Source organism: Paralichthys olivaceus, chromosome 15 (assembly GCF_024713975.1).
Source record: "Paralichthys olivaceus isolate ysfri-2021 chromosome 15, ASM2471397v2, whole genome shotgun sequence".
NCBI classification, from domain to species: Eukaryota; Metazoa; Chordata; class Actinopteri; order Pleuronectiformes; family Paralichthyidae; genus Paralichthys; species Paralichthys olivaceus.
In genome coordinates, this window is record NC_091107.1 from 12,726,729 (window position 1) to 12,752,458 (window position 25,730).

Genomic DNA, 25,730 nt, shown 5'->3' on the forward strand with positions numbered 1-25,730 from the left:
TCCTCCAACCCATCCAAAAACACACATCTCTTGCTGCAGAGGCCACCTCCCACCGACAAGTTCATGCATTCAACAACTCACATAATGAAGACTCAATCAAGCAACATTTCGTATGGCCAGCACTTTCCTTTGCAGTATTGATTAAAACTGAAATTCAACTAAATGAGTGGATTTAAAATTTTAGAGCGTGAGGATTATTTTAAAATGGATGATGATATTTTTTTAAACTCGAATGGTACTCAGTAGAGTGCATACTTCTGCCAGGGCCCAACAGTCCCCTTAAATTAAATCAAGCTGCACACTCATAGATATCAGTTCCCTGAAAATGTTTTAATCAAGATCCATGAATTATTGAATTAGTTATTGGAAAGAATTCCTGGATCAGTCCTAACATCATGTAACCCTGCTAACAAATTAACTAAAAATGTGAATTGAATTAGAAACATGTTTTTTTGTAACATAGTCCACCTCATGCAGAATAATAGTTATCAAAGAATCATTCCTGGGTGGTGAAAAGGAAAAACAACTTACAGTCGACAGTATTTCCAGGGAGGGAAGCTGGTGAGGGATCATGATCTTGTCGCTCTTGGGTCACACACTTGCTGAGCGGCCAGGGAACAGAAGATAACATAAATTGTTGGACAATCAGTGCATTCTAACTTTCAGCCAAATGAAAAGGGGTCACAATATTTAACCCTTACCATTGGAAATAAATGCAAAATAAGTAAAGGGAATAGCTTTTTAAGGCTTAAGGGGACTATCATAATACATTTAAACACTGCAAAGTCAAGTGCTGCTAAAACATGCATGACTAAAATACTTCATTGTTCGGGTTTGGCTTGTAAATAGCCTCCATCTGGTTTTAAAAAGTGTTGCATGCACAAGAACAGGAAACAGACCGGAGCATCAACATGAAATATGCATCTTGAAGCCTCAGCTCCTAGTGATATGTTGAAGGTAATCATTGCTCACTAACCCAGACGGTCCATGATGAGACAGCGACCATAACCATCGCAAGTCCTTTTTTTTTTATTAATTGCATATCTTATTTGAAATATTTAGCAGGACGGAAAACATTGGCCATTGTTGTTTTTCAGTTAAAGTTCACTTTCTTGCTATTAAATGTGTCTGGTTAATTTAGGAAATAATAGAATACAAATATTTCAAGTGACAAGCGACTACTGGATTGTGGAAACTGGTGTGGGACATGTAAGGTGAGGAATTTCTAACGTGTAAAGCACAAGGATATCAGTTGATGGACAGGAGGTTGTTTTAGGCCACATCTACATATGTTAACCATCTACAGGAAAAAAACCACTGCAGTACCAGGCCATCCTGCCGATGTTGCCTCCTAAAAACTAAAGAAGCTTTATTTCATTTGAACATTTTACAATTAAAACTGAAATGTTTAACTTTTTTTTGTTTTTTTTTGTTTTACAGTTTTTGTCTGTGGTGTCAACTTTAACAACCAGTGCAAATGTCACAAAGAATCTTTGAAATATCAAAGTCTGACTTTTCATCTTAAGCTTCTTCTTTGCCCTGTCACTAATGTCAACTGCAAGAATAACTGAGCAGCTTATATGGGCAATATGTGACAAACAAAAAAGAAATTTTAAAGCATCATATAATATATTTCATACGGATATCTGTCATTGAAATAGGCTCAGTTGTCTTCTTTGGTATATAATGCCTCTGAATTGTATTCGGTATTTTTGCTATTTTTATTCAAGAGCGTGGTAGTTTAGTTGGCGAATGCATTGATTTCATGTTCAGATTTTGTAATGCTTTCACTCAAAACCCTGCATTTGCGCTTGCTGCACTCCAGCTTTATCTCTTCTCCTCACGCTCACACTGCTTCTTTGCACGTGTGAAACATCTGTTTTTTGGAGCAAGAAGTCTCTCAAACCAACAGAATGTCAGGTGTAGTGTTGACAAATGAAATAGTCTGAAAATCCACACTCTTGAATAAAGAAAGGAAGAAAACCTATATGGAATTCCTAATAGCATTTGCTATCGTGAGGAAATTACACAACATGATATATTAGGAAAATGATCAGCTTCATACCTTTTTATGTGTCTTCTCTTTTCAGCGATCCGTGGCTTTTCCCCCCAGCACAAGATCACCAGCTTTGCAGAGGCCAAGGGCCTGGACCGCATCAACGAGCGCATGCCACCTCGCAAGGACGGGGTGAACCACGTGGGTCACTCCATGGGGAAGATGAATATGTCGGAGGCAAATGGCACGGATGACAACAGCAACATCCAGTGATGGGCTGTCTGAGCCTCAGAACTGTGCCGCTGTTGCGCTGCGCAGCAAGACATTGCCAAATCGGGAATTCAGGCCTCAGAGCATCGAAATCAAACAGGCCCAAAGACAGAACATGAAATCTGCAGCAAATCTAAAATGAGCAAAAAGGGTCACTTTTTTCATGACAGTGTCATTGCACGGTTGGGGGAGGGGGGAGCTGGGGTTCACGGCAGACGGCAGGGGGTAAGTGGAGGCCAGCAGGCTGCAGCTTGTCTGGTAAACGTGTGATTTAAAGTTGTCTCTGCCTGTTGTTCCCTTTTTTGTCAGTTCAATTACAGACTGAATTGTTGGGGGCTGTGTTGTTCTGAGCGTTGACAAATGTCTGCTCCGTCTTGACAGGGCCTGACAGAAGACATAACTGCAGTATCCATGCCACACAAATCATTTTACTATTTTCTAAAGTGTTTATTATTATGGAATCACTCACAATTTCACTTCTGAGCAACATAATCTTGTTTACCTACTTGTTTTGCTAGTATTACCAAGTCACGCCACTTTGTGAGAAAGAAAGCAAAAAGAAACAAACCATATACCTTTGAAAACTTACTTGCAGCGCAGTCTTACTTGTGGACTTAAATGTATTGATTTACCTTGATATAAGATGCCACCATCTTCCTAACCACCAAAGCCGCTACAGTCAGAGATCAATCTCCACTGTATGTCTCGGTAAACTCCTTTCCTCTCCTCCATCATTATCAGTCATCTCCTAGCTCGAAATAACTTGGAGGGGATGAGGGGACAAAGGGAGGGGATGAAAGGAGTAGTAGTAAAATTTGAATCTGATTATTCCTGTAGGTACCTCAGCAGATGAAACCCTGAGATTTAACATCTGAAAATAGCTCCAAAAAGGACCACACCATCCCAAATGAGCAAGAATCTTCATCCAAACTCAGAGGATTATTATTTCATCTAGAACATCCACCAAGTTATTTTCTTCCTCTCCACTAATTATTCAAGCCTCAGAGAAGCATGGCATTTGATCGAGCTATACCTCACTCATTTTGCAATTCTCTCTCTGGAATGTATATACTGAAGGAGGCTTTGAATCATGGTCTCCCCTGCATTGGTATGAATGGCAACAAAGCGGCATTAAACGCCTACTTCTGGACCACAGGGGGGAAAAAAGAGAGATTTTGAACTCTGGGACATCCTCTGCTGTCACACACTACCTGATTATATCTCACCTGCCTGTTGCTAAAGAGAAACTAAAAGAATATGTGCAGTCACTCAAGAACACATTTTTGCCCTTTGAGTTTTTTGCACTTTTTGCTGTGCGACCAATTCAATGAGATGCCATGCCGAGGAGCTTCACTAAGTACTATAACTAACTAAGGAATTCTACTAATTTGGGATTGCATAAAATTGAGATATGTTTTTGTTTGAAGAGAATTGAATTACCACATATCATTGTGTCATTTGGAATCTACCCTGAAATGTATTGAATGAATTTTAAAAAATTTATCTCGACAAAAATTTTTTGTTAATTAATGCTACTTTTGAGAATACATTTAACTTTACTTTTTACTAGTCAGGAATTCTTCCCTCTCCATCCAATATTGCATTTAAATGTGTTAATCAGTATGATTTCTTGTTTTTCAATCACATTTTCTAAGCTACACTAATCTTAGTGGAGAAACAGGCTGAGAAAAGCATCCACACTGTGATTCAATATCCAAACATAAAGTAATGTGTCAAAATCCTTTGATGGGTCAGTTTATATCATAAAATGCCATGTTGCACTAAAATGGTTTCTTTTGACTGATAGAGGAAGAGAAAAGAGACAAATGAATAAAACAGGAAACATCCCCTTTCTTTCAAAATACACAGTTTGGGAAAGTCGACATACCCCAACACACACTGTCACATAAATTTCTAGAATTTCCTTTCATGCATCAATATTTTTTCTACCTTATTTTCCATCTTGCTATTTAAAGATGAAGGTATTTCAAGAAAGGATGGATAAGCGATTTTTAACACAGCATCTATGGTACGGAACGCATCAATGCATGCAGTTAAGTTCCTAATTGTTATGTGAGATTATAATTGTGATAGTTGTGTTTCAAATAGTAAACTTGAATTATTTTATTTTTGGAATTATGTTTGTTGTTTTATTTGTCTTGTTTTACAGGTTTTATAAATAGGCTTCCTTTGATTGTTCTGTCAATTTTTTTTCATTCTGTTATTTATTACCACTGCTTTTAATTTTATATTGATTTATCGTATGCAGAGATGTGAAGCCTTGTGTTTATTTTTTTTTCTGTTGTACTGATGTACAGAAAATGTTCAATAGTGTGAATGAATATAATCTCAGTGAAAAGCAACTTTCAGGCTGCCAAAGCATGATAGCATGGTTTTCAGATGTAAATGAAATGGACACAAAGAAAATCGTGTGTCGCACTAACATTTAACAGGAAACATTGTATTCTGGTTCTATTTACTGCTGATATTATTATTGTTACAATTTAGCTTATGGTTATTTTCCTTCCTCCGTTTCTGGTTCTTGTATGGTCTACATGCATATTTCAACAAACAAGTATAATGGATTTTATCTTGCAACATTTTTTATTATCTATGGAAATATGTTTTGGCATTTGACTTCCTAAACAATACACACATTGTAAGCATGCCCTATGGGACAAATCACATTTTTTTACTGTTGAATAAAATATGCATGAACAAAAACATGTTGCACCGTTTCCCTCTCACTGGTGAAAGTATTAATGCTAATTTTAGCCTTCTGCATGACAGCCAGATACAAACCCTCAATAAATAAAATAATAAGGGGCTACTTGTGCTCAGTGTAGTCAACCAAGAACCTGATCTCTGTATCAGTAGATAAACAGATAGATAGATGGACAGATAGATGGATGGATGGATGGATGAATAACTCACTGCATAGACTGACTAAAGATGGACCCAAAAATGGAAGTGTCTTGTTCGCCCCCTGGTGGCTGGTTGCACTATAAGCTTGCCTCCTCCATATTAGTGGAAGGGACATTTCAGAAAATAAAGTTAAAGAAAAACTCATCAAATATTTTTCTCTTACAGATGGTTTCTGTTATTTTAGGTAGTTCTCACCACAGTGAAGTATGTTGGATTGCTCATTTGACCACTAAGTTTGGTATTAAGTACTCATTTGATATTATAAAACAAGGTGAAAAATCATGATTGACGTAACTGAGGAACTCACGATTGGTCAAGTGCATGCATAAGTGCCACCTTGATACAGTGACTCCAGTGTGCAGGCTTCATAATCACTGCACCACTAATCACAAGCAAAATACCTTAAATGCAGCAGCAGCTTTATTAGACACATGCCTCACTCGCTGACAAACACAAATCCAGGTGAGTAACTGTCAGAACAAGGTTTTCAGGAGATTCCAGACCTCAAAAACACCATCGAGCCAGTGAATACTCAAAAACACTCTTTTGTCTGGGTGTTTTCGACTGACAAGAAAATATCGATGAAACAGAAAGATTTCAGACCTCACTCCGAAGGAAATGACGCGTTGTCTCCTCGTGTCGTCACAGCTCCAGTGGCTCAGTGTCTGTCAGCTGTGGCCCTTTAAACTCAGCGGAATCTAAAAACAAAACAAGTCTTCCTAACGACCCGTCCTTAGACCGACATCTCTTCGAACCATGGCTCAGCTGCAGGCCTGTTCTCCGCCTGACACCCTCCACCATCGTCTGCCCCTCGGACAGTGAGCTCCCGCAGCCTCGGACCCAGCTAACGTTACGCAGCCGTCAGAAGGCTAAGCTAATCGGCTAACCCGGGCCGCGTCGCCGTATGGTCGCATTGACGCACGTTGCACCGGGGACAGAGCTCCGCAGACAGCGACCAGTGTGGGCCGAACAGCCCCAGTAACGTGCCGGGGACATGGAGAAAGCAGAAGCGGACCGGCTGATAGAGAAGGCCAAGCTGTGTCTGCGGTCAGGGCGGAAGGACCGAGCGCTGCAGCTGCTGCACGAAGCCCAGAATATTTACCCCAGCACCCGGGCCAGAGGTAACATTAGCCGCCTGCTAACGCTGCACCGTAATGTCAAGCTAACCCAGCTCCAGTGACTGACTTATCCACAGGTTCCCTCAGCTCAGGACGCACACAGGGGATTGTTATTTTCAGATTGGGGGGAAATAAGCTTTCCAGTATAAATGTATCATTGATCAATGCTGTTTGTTCAGGCCACTGCTGGGATTTATTACTGCTCCCCTGCTGCAGTTCACAGGCGGACAGTAAGGAGGCGCTGTGTGAAAAGTTTGAATAAATTATTCTCACCTGTTATCTAAAAAGATCCTGCAGGTACACGTGTTTCTGTAAACTGCTGTAAACTAAATTATATAACTGATCTTTGATGAAACACATCAATGCTGGTTTTAATATCACACTTACTACCTAATGTATTAAAATAAATCTACATATATGGGTGAAACATGGCTCATAGCGCCACCTTGTGTTTTAAATCATCTTGGAACTTGAAGGGCTAATGCTTATGCAGAGTCAGTAAAAATGATATATGTACATATGAATATATATATGTGTGAAAATGTAAAGGAAATGTTGAGACCCTCTAATCTAAGGTGGGTGGCCCCTCACCAATAGCACTGACAGTTTCTGAATCTGGAAAGTCACACTCATTTTCATACTTAGGCTGAAACTAAGCCCCTAAACCTAAATAATTTTGTAATTTGTCTTTAATATCCAGCGAGATGCAATAAAACCTTAACCTTGAATAGATTTATTTAGGTCCTGTGAACACAACATGCACGAGGCAGTAAATGTCACAGTCGATGTGATTTTGCATATATTGTGCAATGGAAGACTTTTTGTTGTTGGTCAATATCACTCTGCTCATACTATAAATATGGGTTTCGGGAGAGAGGATGAATGATGAATTAACAAGTGGACTTCTGTTCATTGTGCATGTTCTTTCCATCTGAATTGTCGACTGAAGTGAGACACTCTTCTCTGTCTGTAGTGCTGATAGATGCCATTGTAAGGAATGGAAGCAGTGCAGCCCCCGAAACAAACCACATGCCCCCTCCAACAGGCTGGAGGGACGAGGACATCCGAAATGGTGAAGCAAGTGGTGACGAGAAGAAGAGCTACACGGAGGATCAACGGCAGGGCGTTCTCAGGTGAACGGGGACTCTATTATTTCACATTTGTTATTCACACTCATGAGAGTCTGATCTCTGTCATTGCTCAGCAACATTTAACTGTGGCTGTTCCCAGCTGCCAACATGTTAATGGTGAGGTTTTCCAGTATCAGCTTTTGGATCAGTGCATGTAGATATAATATTGACTGTTGGATGGGGCTCTCTGTAAATCTACATGTAACTACCACGTGAATATGTTCACTAACATTACTTATTGTTGTTGCAGGATAAAGAATTGCAAGGATTTTTATGAAATCCTTGGTGTTCCCAAAAATGCCAGCGATGAAGATTTGAAGAAGGCTTACAGGAAGTTGGCCCTCAAGTTTCACCCTGACAAGAACTTCGCCCCGGGAGCCACAGATGCTTTCAAAGGTTTAGCCAAACACCTTTTTTTGTGTGACTGGGTTGAGCATTGCTCTCATTTAATGCAAAAATTCAACTGATCTAATTTTTTTTTCTCAGTTAAACACCATTTACCAAAGGCTGACATCATAGTCAGTTCAAGAGCAGCATTCTCATGCTTGTTGTATCTTGTTTAAACTAACTTTAGCAGGGCAGATGCTCGAAGCTTGGTCACTTTATTTGACCAGTTTTAATCATGTTTATGAATTCTGTTTTGAGCTTAGTTTCAAAGAGAGACATGATAAAAAGATGCTGCACAAGGTGAAAGGGACAAATTCGTGTCGGTTTTCTGAAAACAAGAGCAGTCAGCAGTTACAGGCAGCAGTAATGCAACACATCAGCAAATTTAGGTCCAACTTCATACAGCTTCTCAAAGTCATAACTCAGACAAATCTGAATTCTGATGTACGTTGCCAATAATATCAATAAATAAGAAATCAGAAAATAAATCTTATAACTTCAGAACTTGCATGAGAATCATTGTATACAATGACTGTATCTGTATACATCATTGTATACATTCTCATCTCATAAACTATGATCATTCACCAAGTAGTGGAAAATCAATACATATTGTCATGTTGCAGCATCATTGATTGGTATATTCTGCTTTATCCCTCTCTCTCCCAACAGCAATAGGAAATGCATATGCAGTACTGAGCAATCCAGAAAAGAGGCAACAGTATGATCAGTATGGAGACCAGTCTGCAGCTTCAAACACACCCCAACAATCCAGCCACAGTCGCCACGGACACTACCGAAGCTTCAACAGAGACTTTGAGGCCGACATTTCTCCAGAGGAGCTCTTCAACATTTTCTTTGGAGGCAGGTTTCCCACAGGTAAGTGGCTCAGTGAGACGTGAGGGATTTTTGATTTAATAATAAAAAAATAAAAGCAGTAAATCTTTTATTATTAGTGATAGTATTTATTATTATTGTTGTCCGTCTTGTTTTTTGATTGTTGCTGTTATCTACAAATATTATCTGCTGTCTTGTTTGCAAGTGTAGATGTTCTAGAACTGTGTGTCTCTCTCCACAGGAAACATCCACGTGTACACCAACCAGGGAGCCTCCTACTCTCAGTTCTATCAGCCTCGTCGTCGACGTGCTTATGAAAGGCGCGAGGAGGTGGTGGAAGACAACCAGAGTCAGGTCAGTGACTCACTAAACAAAAAGATAAATCCCTTTTAGACAGCCACAGTGTTATATTATGATCCTCTTGTGGAGATTCTTATCATTAGTTTGCAGTGGAGAACTGTGGTGAAATGAGGTTTTTGATCATGCTTTTAACATGGCTGCAGTCCATAACGATTTATTTAATGTCACTCATTTACTTGACTCATAACCAAAGTGCTTTGACTGCCGTGTAACGTCACAGTTAGCTTCAAAGACACAGCAGTACCACGCTGGCATGAACACAGAGTATCAGTGCGGCCTACATAAAGTATTACATGCTTTGTAATCTGTGCTGATTTTCTCTTCCCACAGAACACCTTCACAGCGCTCCTGCAGCTTCTCCCCGTACTTGTGCTAATCCTCATATCAGTGTTTACTCAGATGATGGCCAGTACCCCGCCCTACAGTCTCTTCTATAAGCCGTGAGTCTGCCGCAGCATCAGCGATACCTCTGTGACATTTAAATAAAACCACTTGGGTCCCCCCCATTGTTGCACTGAATACATGCAAATGATGTGGTTGGGTTTCAGGGCCTTGGGGCTGGTGGTGTCCAGGGAAACTCAGCACATGGGCGTACCCTACTACGTGGATAAAAGTTTTGAGAAGGAGTACCGCGGAGAGGAGCTGGATGAACTCGAGAAAACAATTGAGAGTGACTATATTGAACACCTGCAGAACAGCTGCTGGAAAGAGAAACAGCAGAGTAAGTGAGCAGCTCACTGGGCTGAGACGAGGAGCCTATTTTAGTTACAGTGAATTCATGATTCATGTAAAATCTCTTTATATTGTTTCCTGTGATAGAGGTTTAGAGGTGTTAGCAGGTGGATTTTGTAAATGTTGAACATGGCTGCTGGTTATAACATCATAATCGCTGTACAGATGCGCGTGAGGGTCTTTAAATTTAACCCCCCAGTTGTTTGATCCAGACCTTTGGACTTTTCATTTTAGTCTGAACCAAAATATCAGGTGTGAAAGGTTCGTCGAATCACAGTCCCACCCAAAAGAGGTGGTCTCAGTCCACATAAATATGAACTATAGTTTGGTTCATTAAACTTTTGGACCAATTGCAGGATGTTGAGACAGCAATAAACAATAGAAGAAGAAGTAGCAGCGGAAGCAGCTCGAAGGATTGCTTGCTGTCTTCGCCTCCGACTATATAATGTTGAAACGACGAGGAGGTTCATTTCAACGTTGGAACAAGTGTTGAGTGTTGTGCCTGAAGTTGTTGCCACAATGATATTTCTGTCGTAACGAAATTAGGGAATGTACCGATTCATTCATTTTCTCCATTCAAATGGAAAGACTAGCTCCTGCTAAATTGACTGCACGCTGACATCAGACACACGTCCGTTTACAAATCTGTCAATGTCAAGTATAGGCAGATGCAGCCCATATAATGTGACAAAGACATGAACCGTGGTCCAGACTTTCAGGTGTGACGAAGCCGTATCGCTCCGATAACCAGATTTCTATTCTCTGAAGTGTAAAATAATTATAGTTTTCTTTCTTTGTCTCCTTTTCAGAGTCCGACTTGGCAAACCTCGGACAACTTTACCGGGATGAGCGTTTAAAGCAGAAGGCAGAGTCCATGAGGCTGGACCACTGTGAGAAGCTGCATCGACTGGTTGGCCGTCAAAGAGGCAAATGAGGACTGTTTTGAGAGCAGAGCACGTTTCTTTACAGACTTTACAACCGTGCATATTACTGAAGGGTGTAATTTATCCAATCTGGCCACTTTGTAAAGAAATCTCTGTGGGTACAGTGCAGTCAGTGGGAGATGATGCCACTGGAAACAATGTGCCTTCTCTCCTGTTGGACGGTAGAAATGAAGAGTTGCATGTCGGCTGTCTGATGGTAGCAGCATTGCGTGCAGACTCACTGTGGCAGTGTGTATGATGTGTCAGAGCCTTTAAACTTTCTTATAGAAATGGCATGACACACCAAGTCTCCCTTTGGGGTTCTGAAAGCAGTTGTATGTTCACACATGTTTTATTTGTTTAGGTTTTGTAGTTATTTATTTTCTTTAATGTTTTTGTGTCCTCGCTTTAATCTTAGGTATTTATTTAATAGTTAACTGAGTGAATGTTACTACTGAGCATCTTGTCTCATGTTATTTTTTTGTTGGAAGTAACTAAGAACAATAATTTAAATAATACTGTCGTCTTAAAAGAAATCGAAGAGCTTCTGTACTGTGACGTGATAGAGAAGACAAATCAGATGTTAGAAAGGATACTGTGGTTAATCAGGCAATTTGACCTCTGGCACTATAGAAATAAAAGAGCACACAGCAGAGAATAATTTTTCAAAACACAACCACATATTTCTGATTAATGCATTCTGCCAAAAAAAGTGAGCTTTCTTCTACAGTAGAGCTTCCTGCTCCTCCCACGACTGCTTCCATATGTGTTCGGTTGTTTAGCTACACACACACACCTACACACACACACACACACACAGTCATGCGCACAGTTCCCTCTGGTGCACCTTTGATGTAACTGGGGCTTAATTGTCATGCAATACCTTCTTTTTAGAAACCATGCACAAGCTTAAATTTTGTGCCAGGAAAAAAAAATTGCTTTTCAAATTTCTAAATATTTTATAAACCCTGCACCTTTTTATTTATATAATGTTTTATATGAAAAAAAGATTTTGTTTTAAAATCCGAACAGTATTAACAGTTAGTCCCACAGCTAGGAAACAGAACTGTGACTTTTACTCGTCTTGTCATGAGTAGGACACTAACTTTGAGAAGTTAACTTTAATTCTTTAAATCAAACCCTCAACAGACATGAATACTCGTCGCTGTGCACTACGACTGCCAAACTGCCTTAGCTGTTGTCGTATTTGTGAAAGATTCAGGTTCACCTCAAGCACTTTTACGTTCATATTTACTCTTGTGTTCCATGTCACTACTGTTGCATGCATCCTTGTGAGAGAGTGTTACTAGTTGCATATTTTTTTGTTTTGTTTCGGTGAACACACTCATGACTACTGACACTAAATGTTACTAAAAGAGTATTCAGGGCCACTAACTTACAGACATGTCAAACTGTAACTGTAATACACACACACAGATCAGGTTTTGGTATCAGTCAGTGTGGTTGTACACTTCAACCAAAAGTACCAGAAAATTAAACGTGTATCCAGAAGATGCTTTGACTTGTTCATGTGTGATTCTATGGTTGGTTTGTCACAGTGTCTAATGTGTCTGGTCACATTATTGAGCAGGTAAATTAAATATACAGGTGACACGGGCATCTGAACAGTATGTGAAACTGTCTGACAGCTACACATTTCGTTTTTCAGAGCGAGCTTCAGCACATTCAGAATTGAAGTAAAATAATAGATACTGCAAAAGTCAAGTCTCAACTTTAATGTCAATTGGTTGACATTATAAACTGGAATCAGAGGGAGATTGAGGCCTCTCAACACATAGTGCCCTAAGTTTTGGGGTTCAAAAGTAACCAGACAGGTGCACGTAAAGTCAAACAAGATCATCATACTTCCTAAATCCTTAAGACCTTGACCCACAGACAGTTGACGTTGCCCTCCCTGTTGATTTTCTCCCAGAGCTTCACTGCCTAGTCCTCAGTAAGTGGAATCTGACTAAGATCAGGTCAATGACTGACTTTACGTCACCTCAGCCTGAAAAGTTCTTGGTTTTCTTCAGCCATATTAAGATTGTTTACCTGCTGGATGATGACATTTGGCTCAAGAAATTTTGGTGCATTTTTAAAACTACCACCTTGCAAAAGAGATGAGTGGCATTGGGGTTTCTCCACTTTCCTCTCTCCCTATAGAGAAGCATGATTTTGATACCATTAATTTTCCCACAACTTCACTGGTTCCTTTGTAAAAATGTTTTCTGTATTTAAGGTGAACAAGATGTTTGCATCTTGTAGTAAGTCCCGTGGTTCAATGGAAACATGCCTTCATTCTGGAGAGCACTTTGACTTGCTGTTCTAGTTATCCAGTGCATGCCTGCAAAATGTTAGATTTTTCAAACATTGAACATGACACACAAATGCGAAACAAACCTGAAGTAGCACTGCAGACTGGGCACCTTGTGTAAAAAGGGCAATGACTCCCACACAGAACCTACTGGTGTGAACATACCTAAATTAAAGCTGAAAATGTATTTCAATTTAAATGTGATGAAGCCAAAAACCCGAACAACAAAAAGTGTAACTGAAGAAATACTGAGGCTGGACTGTAGAGGAGCATTTATCATTTCACTTTGCAACAACAGTGGAGATGAAAACATGGACACAATGTATTGGACTTAACAGAAATGAGTGAGGACAAAGTGGTAGACAGCAACAACAACAAGGCATCATTAAGTAGCATCCTGTTAATGAATTGGCTTTGGTTCAATAAAAACTATGAATGAAGTTTTATTGATAAGGCCAATTTACATAACACTGAACATGATGAAACAAAACCTAATATGGACAAGTCCTTTGTTATAACACCAGAGTGGCAGCTTTGTGGAAGGTGCTGTCTCCTCTTTGTACAACCACAGTACTGAGTAACAACAGTTTAAAAAAGAAAAGGTATATGAAACAACAGATGTAACTTATTTTTCTTGCAATGCTCATGTAACTGAACAGTTTTGTGCAATACAGATAAAAAACTCCCAAACCCAACCCAGAGGAAAATCTGCTCCCCCATTGACGTACAGTAAACTGATCACAAATTAGGCAAATCAGACACATTTTAAAAAATAGATATAAAAACTCAGACTCCCCAAAGGAATTTTTGCACAAAAAAACATTTCTTAAACATCAAAGTTAAATTGCAAGTTACTGCAGTGGTGTGGGGGGGGTTTTTGAGTTGGCACTGTGGACTTTTTTTAATCCAATTCAAGCGTAACATCGTAGATTCGGGGCACTTAATACAGTTTTTATTGTTTCAACATTTGAAAGTTCACAAAACAGATTCTTAACATGACAGTTAATTTTTTTCTTTTTCAAAAACACTGTAAACAACGAGAGAATGCATGGAGGTACCATTTCACAGGAAGTGTACCACAAATAAAATCAACTCATCACAAACATTTTGAAGTTTTAAAATTAAAAAGGAAAATATTTTATAAGAGCAATGAAAGTGTTTATATTTGAAACCCTTCAGGGCTCAGACTGATCAGAAATTAGATTAATGAGAGTCTTTGGCCTCTGGTTTTACATGAGATCAAAATCAAGCACACTGATCTGGAGTCGAACCAGGCCTCCTCCTGCAGATTTATTTTCAGCTCACTTGGAGACGAGGAGGAACTTTCCTTCTTCGCTTATGTAACCTGATGAAATTCAAAGCAGGCTAAGTCTGAGTGATCTGTAGCTACGTCTACGGAGGGTTTGACCTAGTCTTTCTGAACGTCCCATTGTAATCTGGGATTACACAGTATGTAATCCATGTCTTTATGGCTGTCTCAGAGTAAAGGATCTTCTCCACATTTCAGTCTACCCATATAATCAAGAGTGCAAATAAAGGTCACACTGCACATTATGCAGAGTGAGAATCTGTGCAACTGTCAGAGGATAAAGTTCAGTCTTACGGTATCACACCTTTCAGTCCGACGCACGGATGCACAGGCAAAATGTTCATACTCAACGTTCATTTCTTCATCTTGAGGTCAGCTTCTATGGCACAACGGCGCCCCCTGGTGCCTCCATCCTAGAAGAGAGGAAAAGCATCCTGTTTGACTACATTTGATAGAAGCTGTGTAGCTCTTCAGACTTCAGCTCTAGTTTTCTCAGTTTTTAAAAATTGGGGTTTTAATTCTGTTTGCTTCAGGGAAAAAAGGAAAGAAAGTAAAAGTTTTACAGGCTTCAGGATGAGTACTTACAAAAAGAGAAAGGAGGAAGGCAGGAGAAGACATGGAGACAGTGTCCTGCAAGAGGAAAATGATGCACATCAGAGCTGTGACTCAGTGGAAGTCTCAAGAGCAAGAAAGAAAGATGAACGCAGTAGATTCAGTGCGAGGGAAATGTTGAGCTGAGCTTTAAGAGAGCTACTATTAGAACAGACGTTTCTTTCATAAATTAGCACATTACCTTATGGCCATTTTAAATCAACATTTTCATTCCTCACTGCACTGCATTTGAACGACTTATCCACACGTTATGTGTATCTTTAACATATTCTACAGACATTTATTCTTTCAACTAATTTTTTAAGCACAGCAGGAAGTTATACAATCATCTTCTACCTTTCAGCCAACTACTGGTTTTAGTTCACAACAGTACACAATGAAAATGTTTTGTATATTATGTTGCTCAAACAACTAACTGGAAATAAAGATTTTGGCTCAGATCCTGCATTATGGTGTTTTATTGAATGTATAAAATATCTAAGTATACAGATGTATATTTTTTAATTATTGTGTTAATTTAAGGACTATGAATGTATTTATTCATCTCTATGTGCAACATCAGCCACTCTTCACATGGAAAAATAAGGCACTGACAAAAAACTAAATATTAATAGCTACTCATCAGTCAAGAGCCAGTTCATTTTCATACTGTTGTGAAATGAGATGAAAACAATAGTTTGCTTTGGTAAATAGTTTTCAGTAATGTCCTTTACATTATTGCATTCTTACATTAACACTCACCATTTTCCAAAGTATAACAAATGTTTTCAAAATACATTTCTTATTTTGCAGTCAACCTTGGGCTGAGACTTATTTGAGATACATGACTGAGCAATTTATTTTTCAGTTTTCTTTGAACAGTCATACCTTCCAAGATAAATCCGATTTGACCAGTGAACTTGCCAAAATAAGTTTTGCATTCATTAACTGAAAATTCGAACCATATGAAAAGACAATATTTACCGAAAAGGTTTTTCACTGTGGAAAATGATCTAGGTTTAAAATCTTGGAAGGTTTTGACTCTTCATAGCAAAAACCAATGGCTACCTGACAGGACGCCATGTCACACTTTGGAAAATGGCCAGCAGATCTAGTTATGCTTCACTTTCCTCTACCTTTAAGTCAGCCTGTTGTCTCACCCTTGTCTCTTCTTCTGTACTCTCTGCTTTTGTCAAAATTCTAGTGAAGCACCTTGTCAGTCGAGTCCTGTTTGCGTGTGCTCTCACGGCCCCTCAGACTCTTGGCGCTGATACCCGCCTCTGACGTCTCCATGATGAGCTGGGTGGCTAGAAACTGCTGAATCTGCTCCAGGACGTCGCGCTGCATCTCCAGCGCCATGTGGTACACGTCGTGATCCAGGCTGTTGTACATCACAGCGTTCTGAAACATCAGCATGATTTCCCTCTGGAACTCGGCGGTCGTCCGGATCAAACCAGTCTCTATGTTTTTTTTGATGGTGGCCAGGTCCATGGGCCTGTAGGAGAAGAAAGAAAGAGGGATGGAGAGACAGTTCAGTCTGTCGTGAGCTGCTGAAGGCTTCTGATTGGTTAATGTCAAGCTGTTTTCAGACATTAACTCTGGACTATATCAGACAAATTGGGTCTGTACATTTTCTAGAGTTTGTCTTTCCCATATGAAGAACGCAGCAGGAAATTGTCCGGGTCAGACGCGTCTACAACAACAGGAAAATGTCCAGAACATTCAGGCGAGGGGTGATGTCTGTGTAGAGCATTCAGGAGGAAGGACATGACGTATAGATTCCACTGCGGACAACACATGCATGTCTGAAAGCAGCTTCAATAATCTAATGCCATTCAGAAATAAAAAAAATCTTAGTGACTTAACTTTACATATTTGTAATTTCGAATCATCACTCTGCACATGCAAAATGAAAAGGAACCACTGTAAAAATGATCAATGGAAAATAGTCTTAAAACAAAATATGACCACAGCAAAAAATATGTCATGCTTACCTTTGCACAATACTGTGATATCCAGGTGCAATATCATCTGTTACTGGCTGCAGGAAGACATTAGCGTACCTGCAACAGGTTGACATCAGTTAAATCTGTTTAAGTATTGAACTAAGAATCTAGATGGACACTACTGTGTAAAAGAGGCCGAGCATCAGTGGCTAATGTTATTGTTACGAGTTCTGACCTGTGATTGGCTGCTGCACGCCACACCAGCATAATGGCTTTCTTCCAGATCTTGTGAGCCTGTAGTGCTTCTAGGTCCTCGCTGCACACAGAACTGCACAATACCGGTTTATAGGAGGGAAGGTAGCACAAACAGAAAGTATTATCAAGCAGAACCTGATCACAAGATGGAACAAATTCAAGTCATGTGTTGACAGAAATTAAAAGCATTCTGCTCACACTACAGTAAAAGCACCATCTCTCTGAATGACTTTCACTCACAACTGCGATGAGGCCGGGCTGCTGGGGATGGAGTCTGCAGTCGTGTGGAGCTGCAGAGATGAGGACGCTGTGTGGAGGCTGTATCCGTCCTCACTCTCACTGGCCGCGGGCTCGAGATCCATGTCGCCGTCCGGCTCTGACAAGAATCCCTCGACCCCATCGCCCTCCTCCTCTCCGCCCACGTCTGGCCCGTTGATCTCATTGTCCTCTCTAGACCTTGAGGCACTCTCTCCTCGCCCACCACTGATTCCATTCTCTGCCTTCATCACCTGCAAAGATGGAGACAAATGCAGAGATTAAAACAAACCTTCAAATTAAGCTTTACTGCTTGACCGCTGCAAAGCTTCATGTTTGCTCTGTCCTCGTCAGGAGTTTTACCTTTGGATGCCTTTCTGTCAGTGATCTATCTTCTAATACCAATTCTGCAAAGATAGTGAAGATGAACATTATCTTTCAAATTGCATGTAATGAAGCAAGAGAAAACGTACATTTACATGTGGCTGTGCATACCTCTATGTGCTTTATTAGGTCTTAGCTGTGCCCACTTCTCACTCTCACGTTTTATGGCAACATCCGAGGTCATTTGGCTTTTCGTGTGCATCATCTTTCCAGTTTCTCTCATGGCCTCAGGCCTTGGAGGTGCTCCAGCGGGGCAGTGCTCCAAACTCTTCGAGTTGAATGAGGACGAGCAGCTGAGAGGAACACTTCTTAATCCCATGGGGAACACTGAGAGACAGTGATTTTGAGTGTTGCACAGAGAAGAGAGTGAAGCTGAAGTCTCATCTTGGACTTCTGACACGTCTGTCTTCCCCTCCAGGCTACAGAGAAGAGATGATGCCTGTGGAACCCCTGTGGGCACTATGTGGTGGGAGTCATGGGGTTGGAAAGGCCCAGCTTCCCAGGCACCAGACACCAGAGCGTGGCCATTCTCCTCACACAGGGACAGAGCAGCCTCGACTGCAGCAGCATCCAAAGCATCAGCAGCTTCATCGGCCTGTAGAAGAAGAGAAATGATGCATCAGAGAATATTTGACATGTTTTTACCATGTCCCATGTACCCAGATCTCAGCAGTGAGTAAACTCCCAGGATTAGCAACTAAAATGAAAATATGCAGATTGTAAAATTCTGTGAATATGTAATACTTCTTCCTCTCGCACCTTGTCTTCAATGATGGCAATAATGTCCCCCACAGTCTTGAGGTCCAGCTCATCTCCCATGTAGGACACTGTCTCGTCTTCCTCACAGAGACCTGACCCTTTGTCCTCTGCAGAGACAAACAATCGCATAAGAATAACTCATTTTCAAGTTTTTCTTTTTCAAAATACAGCTTTAGACTAGCAACAGTAGCAGTTCGTAAAACATAGTTTTAAAGGGAGTGGCAGACAAAGTGAGGGTGTGAAACCTTATTCTGCAGCTACAAAACAGGTGATTTTAAAGATGTGCATCGGTTTAGGCCTTTGGATTGAGCACAAGGTGGTTTGGATACTGATCATTGCGGACAGACCTGTACTCGCTGAGGCTGTGGAGTCAACAGGAAGAAGAGAGGCAGCCGATAGAGGAGCGCTGGAGACGGAGTTGGTGCCGACCATGAAACTTAATGGAGCAGATAACTGCGTGGGACCCGCCTCCAAGAGACGAGACAACATCGGGGCACCTGGAGAGCAAACATTCACACACACTCATAAACACACATGATGCAGAGGACAGGGGAAGCAGTGAAGGCTTAACTTACAGTTAGCATGCTGATATAGAAAGAATACATACATTTAGCATTCAAGGAGTAAAAATAACAAATGTAAAACCATAAAGACAGAATACTGAGTATTCAACCCTTTTGCCAAACAAGCTTCTACTAGTGTTCCACCAGTCTTTACTGGAATTAAATCTATTTTCATTTTTACATGAATTTTGTTTGTAGATTTATATAAAGGAAATTAACTATATATACAGGACTAAAATGTGATACATGAGTCTTATCAGTAATGAATACAAATCAAAGACGGTATCCGTACCTGTTGCCTGAGAGAGAGGTTGACTCGGCAGAGCCAGCTGCAAGTCATGTGCTGCGATCATATTACCAGAGGACACGTCACCATCACCAATCTGTCATATAAACACATACAAACAGTTTTTATGTTCCTGCCCATATTACCAGGAAAAGGTTTCTGAATCGCAAAATATGTCAAAGTAGGTTTTGTATGTATGCTACATAATTTTGTAAATGCCTGAAAGCCTATAAATTCTACTCTTGACTGTCTAATTTAGGTACAGATAGCACTGCTAATCAAACCAGAAACATTTTCACAGGAATGTAGTGAGGCAAAGATCTGCAAACTTCTTTTGTTGGGATTTCACAAGTGCACAAGAGGTTTCAAGAGAAAAGAAACTGGATTTATACATATATATATATATATATATATATTTACAGCCTTGTGGTTTTTGGTCAGGAACAATGGTCACTATCTCCCCAACTGTCCCTGATGGTAAATGAATACTATTTATTATTAATAATAATAATAATAATAAAGTTTATTTGTCGAGCACCTTTCATACAAGAAATGCAGCTTTAAGTGCTTTACATACAATATAGATACAAATAAAAACATGTTAATAAAAATAAACACATGTTTATAAAGAGAACATATTTTAAGTGACATAAGAACATGACATTCAAAAGACAAGGAAATAAAGACAAAAAACTGAAAAAAAGAAGTGAAAGCAGTAGTGTGAGTGCAAGATATAGTTAAAGGCTGAAATAAAGAGAAATGATTTAAGTTTTCTTTTAAAGATGAACCAGTTTCTCTCATGGCGGCGGTCTGTTCCACAACTTTGGACCGTAGTTTACAAAAGCTGCATTTCCGAACTAGCCAGACAGCTGCAGGAGTTGTTTCCAACATCACACTAGGATATAGGACACGACATTGGGTGGAATGAGTAAATATTAAATATCACTGGCTGGTTAAAGCCCAAAAATAATAGCAATAATGTGTTCCGAATTAAATATGTTTTAATCTCAATACAACTGGAAAAACAAACTACATTGAACAAAACCACAAAGAAGAGTGGAAGACAATATGTTTAAATGCATCCTAAATGCACCGTAACTACAAATGACACCCGTTAAGTCCTCTCAACATACCAGTCTGGAATTAGAGGCCAAGATGTTGCCTTTCTTCAGTAACTCTGACAGGAGTGGAGACGGCGGTGGTGTGGCTTTCTGGCACAGGAGTTTCTTTTGGGTGAGGTCGTCCAGAAGTGACGCCTGGTTGATGTCTTCAATACCAAGTCCAGAAGACTCTGAAAATGTCATGAACCTGGCCGATCCCGAAGCCTAGATACAGAGGGAGAGTGAAAAGTGAATTTATTATTCACAGATCGACCCGAGAATGTTTTTATCGCTCAACCTGTGAGAGTCTGTAATGTGTCTCTGCCTCCCCTGAGGGAATGGTCAGGAATATTAGATCCTTTTCTGAATGATGATTGATAAAGTTATAGTCTAATGTCTTAGTGCTGCCAAGTTACAATAAAGGACAGAAATCCCTAATATGAGCCAGCATCAACAAACTCTTGCTTTGAAATGTCTCAAGAGGAGGTGCAGAAAAAAAAAACCTCACTACCCTTGAACCTTCAGAGACTCACATTTTTAATAGATCCAAGATCCAGAGTCAAGCTCTCGAGGGGGTCACCTGGTGAGAACTCCTGGCTTGGGGAGCCGCAGCCTGAGGGCGAATACACGTCGGGCACTCGCTTGGTTGTGCCCTTTGCCACCTGTCTGGCTGGAGGAGAGAGGGGCAGCGAGGAGAAAAGATTCTCATCAGTTACATAAAATCTAATGTTCAACTCTTTGACTTGTGTAGTGAGAAAATGTTCAGTCCAAAGTTATTTTTTCCTGTACAGTTTGTATTATCTGCACTATGTTTCAATAACACAGTAAAATCCTCCGCCTCTAAAATCTTATATGCTTTTGGCTGAGGCCAAATAAAAGATAAAGCTTAAAGGTAGGGCAGGTGCACACTTTTTATCTTATTTGTTGAAAATCCTCTTCACGTTCTGATAAGGCCATCAATAAAGAAATTAGTTTGTAATAAACGCGACCAGTCATTTCATTCGGACTGAATGAAATGACTGGTCGGCGTAGCTCTCTGTCACGGACCAATCTGCCTGCCCCTGCTCTGACTGCACATAACTGGAGTCCTCACAAGCCGGCAAGACAAACACAACTGAAGCAGAGACGATAATCTGAGTTAGTGAGCGAGTCCTGGAAAAGTTGGCAGTCGTCCGGCAGTGCAACTTCATGTGCGTAGCTTTGACGAGAGGACAGATGGGAGGGGGCAGGATGTATCGGTTGCAAGTGTAGCTGCTCTTCCAGGATTACGAACCCTAGATTTAAATATTAAGTGTGTAGAATTTAGCGACATCTAGTGGTGAAGTTTCATGTTGCAGCTGAAGACCCTTCACCCTCCCCTTCCGAACATGAAGGAGAACGTGTGGTAGTCTTCAGTCGTCATGAAAACTCAAAAGGTGTTTAGTTTTTGAGTCCAGTTTGGACAAATGTAAAAAACATGGCGTCCTCCGTAGAGAGGACCCGCTCCAGATGTAAATAAAAGGATTTAAATATAAAGGGGCAATCCTCAGGTAAAGAAAACAACAATATGTACAATTTAGATGAAACACACTAGTGAAAACATCACTGGGATTATTTTTTTCTATTCAATTTCTGTCAATAGATCCCTTTCACCTAAATCTTACAAACTGGACCTTTAAAGCAAACAGGCCACAACACTGAAGACTGAACAGCTGAAGTGAAACAACACAACCCCTCTCTGGAAGAAAAATACCCTTCAACGTGAAGGAGATACCCTGATAAGCAGCATCTGTGTTTTTTCTTTTCAACTCTGCGTCTTCCTCCTCCACTTTCTTCTTCCTGACAGACACACATAAGATCATTTAATTTAGCTTGTTATTAGACTGTGTAATGTATAAGCTTCACCGATAGGAAAGGAAATTAACTGTATTATTGCGTATAAAACTGAAAGTTTTGTTTCTTACTGCCGTATTTCCTCCCATAGCTCTTCTAGTTTGGAATCTAGATGTCCTGCTTGAATCAGCTCAGCCTCTCTCTTCAGCTTCCTGTGAAAACACACATCTCAGTCACGCAGTTTATAACTCAACACTATTTCATTGTTTTGACAGCGACACGTCCATGCTGTTAAAAGCTATGCTTGCGTACCTGTGCTTCTCCTGAGTTTCTTTGATTAGCTTTTTTAGTTCAGCGATCCTGTCAGTCGTCAGCCTGCGCACTATCACATCCTCCACCGTCTCCACCACTTCACCTTTCTCACCACGCTTCCTCCTGAAGTTAACACATTTGTTATTACTTTAAAACATTGGATTATGGCATATACTGCATGTGCCAAACAGTATAAAGCTCATCTACTTAAGCTTGCAAGTCTACAAAAGCGTGATCGAGGTCACTTGTGTGCTCACTTTGGGGCGTCTGTTGCTTCCAGGAGCTCAGAGTACTTTGAGGCGCAGTGCTGTGAGGAGAACAAGATTAGCTCTGTGACGGGACATAATAATACTGTGGCAAACTTCCTGCAAAGATCATGAGTTTGTTTTTCGCGTTGTAAAGCAGAATAGGATACTGATTGTGTCGTACCTTCTGAGAGAACCAGTCAGGTGGCCGCCCAGGTTCTGCAAATGGTTTGATGGCTCGACTGACAGATACCCTGTTGAGGTGAAGACATTTTTTATGATTAACTGAGATGATACCCACATTTAATACACAACATCCTATTATTTATTTCCTATTTTATTACCTCCACTGAGGCTGTAATGTTTTCACCCCTGTCCGTCTGTTTGTTGATTGTTTATAAGCAAGTTTATGCAAAAACTACTGGACAGATTTTTTTATCCCATTCTTTATCAATTTGCTCTATCTATGAGTGTGTGCAATTTAGTGCAGTTTAATTTAAGGAGACGATTGGCATTTGGCAGAGGTAGATCTTTGGTGAGTGCCACTCTAGTAACTGTCGTAAAATCATTTTTATTTTCTGTCTCAGTTCCTCTTGATTCTAAATCTATTCCGTCATGGCGGCTTTGGCTCAGGAGGTAGCGGAGGTCGTCCACAAACCAAAAGGCCGGTTCGATCCTCAGCGCCTCCATTCTGCGTGCCAAAGTGTTCTGGGGCAAGACACTGAAGACCCCAAACAGCCTTTGATGGCTGCGCTGTCAGTGTGTGAATGTGACTTGTAGTGTAATGCACTTTGATTGGTCGCTGCAACTATAAAAGCACCATATAATCACGGTCCATTTACACTTTATTATTTTTGGGGGCATTTTATTTATGCATTCATGCAAAAATGTATGTATGCAAGTATGCAAAACTAAAGCCTGCAGGGATGAAGCAACATTATGGTTAGTATGTCCTCCCCCAAAATAATTAAATCTATCTACCTATGATCAGGGAGCTTCGTAGTGATTTTTTTGTCTGCTTGATTCTGTTTTAAACCCAGTGACTTTTATTATTAGTGTATTATTCATTTTTGTGTGAGCTGCTGGATTTCACTAAAGGGATGAAAAAAGCATCTTCTATCTATCTATCTGTCTGCATATATATCTGTCTGTATATCTATCTATCTGTATATCTATCTATCTATCTGTCTATCTATCTATCTGTATATCTATCTATCTGTATATCTATCTATCTGTATATCTATCTATCTATCTGCCTGTCTATCTATCTATCTATCTATCTATCTGTGATCAGGTGCTTCTTAGTGATTTGTTTGTCTGCTCTTCATTCTGTTTTTAACCCAGTGATTTTTCATTATTGGTGTTTTTTCATTTTTGTGTGAGTCACTTGATTCAGTGACTCTCATTGTTGGTATTATTAATGTATTTGTCAGCCACTATCTATCTACCTGTCTCTAAACACTGCCATACAGCATGTGACTCCTGACAGGTTTATTCATGTTCAAACCACCTATGACTACCTCATAGGCATGCAAAACAGAAGGTTTTGCACAAGACAAAGAACTACTGATCTGGGAACAGTACCAGTTCTGGTGTCCGCTCTTCATGACAGATGTGGCCAAACACAGCTTCTCCCTCACTGACCATGGCTCCGTTGGTCCGATGACATGCGGCTTGTGTTCTGCAGATGTGGAAAAAAAATGGACACAACAACGACACACACTTTGAATACAGGGGGTTTCACGAAGCCTGTGCATCACGCGTGTTGAATAACTCGCCAGCTAATCCTGGGCATCTACGGGATTGTTAATCTCTGAACTCTGGCACCTACAGCTGCCCTCCACCATGCCAGCTCTCCTCATTGTCTTCGGCACACGGGGAGCGTGGTGGAGAACCGCTAACACGAGTGTAAACAGAGGTGTCAACTCGTCCTGACAGCCATTGATCGCCGCCTGCTCCCCTGCAGGAGAACCAGGAGGCGGCCGCGCAGGAAGTTTAGCGGCGTTCCCGGCCGACGCTAACGGATAGCATGCACCCGACACCCGCCGCACACTCACTTCCAACCCCGTTTGCCATCTTCCTGTCATCCCGACATGATGCCATTCATCTCGGTGCAGACGCAGACCAGCAGATAACGACGGTCCGGCATGAAAACGTGGACATCGGTGAATGTCACGTTGAGGGAAGTGGAGGCTTTTTTTCTTTCTCTCCACGCAGAAGCACCGCTGTGCGTTAAAGTCCCACTCGTTCTGCGTGTCTTAAACTGGAGGATGGAGCAGCTAGCTTAAATGCTACACGGGGATTTCTTTGTTGACAGTCGGAGGAATCTCGCGTTAACCTCGACAGTCGAGAAATAACTGAGTTTAATGTCGAGATCACTGAAGCGATCCGCTGTTCGAACACGCCCACCACCACAGCGAAGATGGTACAACCCGGAGGGGCCTGGGACATAATCTTAACCTCATCCACTGAGTTTGTTCAGCAGTCAATATGATTATTTCAATTCATGATAATAATAATAATACACGTGGAAACATTAAAGCAACAGATCAATTTTTTTTTTTTTTTACCATAAAGGATAAAAAGTATGGAGGCTACATGATGCCTGGACCGGAGAAACTTGACCACACTTGTTTACCAGGCAACTAAAGTAATAATCATCATTATATCACATGCACATAAATTATGAATTATTATTATTATTCATTATAAATTATTATCTTATACAACAGGTATTAGAAATTCATTTATACTGCCAAACTAAAATGTATTCAATGCACATCTTTATTAACATGTCATAAGTCATTCACATCCCAGATGACAAGGTGACATTGATTCAATGTTGAAATTCCATCACAATCATCATTTCTGAAAATATCGTTTTTGCAATTTGCAATTCTGTATTTGCATGAATTTTTGAC

General features: G+C 40.5%; 4 protein-coding genes across 16 annotated transcripts in view; 2 read left to right on the plus strand and 2 right to left on the minus strand.

The window, feature by feature from the left end:
- The window catches only part of cxxc5a (CXXC finger protein 5a), a 57,236-nt gene extending 55,046 nt beyond the window's left edge, over window positions 1-2,190 (minus strand). The window contains exons 1-2 of the mRNA XM_020085361.2: window positions 2,066-2,190; window positions 532-602 (exon numbers count right to left, since the gene is read on the minus strand). The gene's annotated coding sequence lies outside the window, so the exon portion shown is untranslated. The remainder of the gene's footprint in view (window positions 1-531; window positions 603-2,065) is intronic.
- The window catches only part of ppp3ca (protein phosphatase 3, catalytic subunit, alpha isozyme), a 28,246-nt gene extending 23,256 nt beyond the window's left edge, over window positions 1-4,990 (plus strand). For both annotated transcript variants that reach the window (XM_020085954.2, XM_020085953.2), the window contains one exon: window positions 2,091-4,990. In XM_020085954.2, coding sequence (XP_019941513.1) covers window positions 2,091-2,269 — 179 coding nt within the window. In that variant the 3' untranslated portion in view covers window positions 2,270-4,990. The remainder of the gene's footprint in view (window positions 1-2,090) is intronic.
- Window positions 4,991-5,615: 625 nt separating this feature from the next.
- Window positions 5,616-12,192, plus strand: dnajc18 (DnaJ (Hsp40) homolog, subfamily C, member 18). Its single transcript, XM_020085955.2, has 8 exons — window positions 5,616-6,312; window positions 7,283-7,442; window positions 7,690-7,835; window positions 8,499-8,705; window positions 8,905-9,017; window positions 9,354-9,463; window positions 9,572-9,744; window positions 10,565-12,192. The coding sequence occupies exons 1-8, from the start codon at window positions 6,186-6,188 to the stop codon at window positions 10,687-10,689; spliced, it is 1,161 nt and encodes a 386-aa protein (XP_019941514.1). The 5' UTR covers window positions 5,616-6,185; the 3' UTR covers window positions 10,690-12,192.
- Window positions 12,193-13,252: 1,060 nt separating this feature from the next.
- LOC109628745 (bromodomain-containing protein 8-like) lies at window positions 13,253-25,313 on the minus strand. 12 transcript variants are annotated; one of them, XR_002202672.2, is made up of 20 exons: window positions 24,867-25,312; window positions 24,394-24,490; window positions 22,994-23,063; window positions 22,822-22,871; window positions 22,565-22,687; window positions 22,384-22,464; window positions 22,173-22,258; window positions 20,974-21,110; window positions 20,474-20,665; window positions 19,347-19,437; window positions 18,839-18,988; window positions 18,492-18,598; window positions 17,844-18,327; window positions 17,712-17,755; window positions 17,334-17,602; window positions 17,074-17,166; window positions 16,887-16,955; window positions 16,053-16,387; window positions 14,887-14,931; window positions 13,253-14,714 (listed from the first exon to the last, which is right to left on the minus strand). XR_002202672.2 is itself a non-coding variant. In XM_069539536.1 (20 exons), exons 6-20 carry the CDS (start codon window positions 22,399-22,401, stop codon window positions 14,655-14,657), a joined length of 2,103 nt encoding a protein of 700 aa, XP_069395637.1. In that variant the 5' UTR covers window positions 22,402-22,464; window positions 22,565-22,687; window positions 22,822-22,871; window positions 22,994-23,063; window positions 24,394-24,490; window positions 24,867-25,313; the 3' UTR covers window positions 13,253-14,654. The 12 variants fall into 12 exon arrangements, 8 of the variants coding, with proteins under 8 accessions (XP_069395637.1, XP_069395636.1, XP_019941628.2 ...); XR_011246176.1 differs by having other exon boundaries at window positions 16,029-16,387; XM_069539536.1 differs by having other exon boundaries at window positions 16,105-16,387; window positions 20,974-21,106; window positions 22,194-22,258; window positions 24,867-25,313.
- Between the last annotated feature and the right edge of the window lie 417 nt (window positions 25,314-25,730).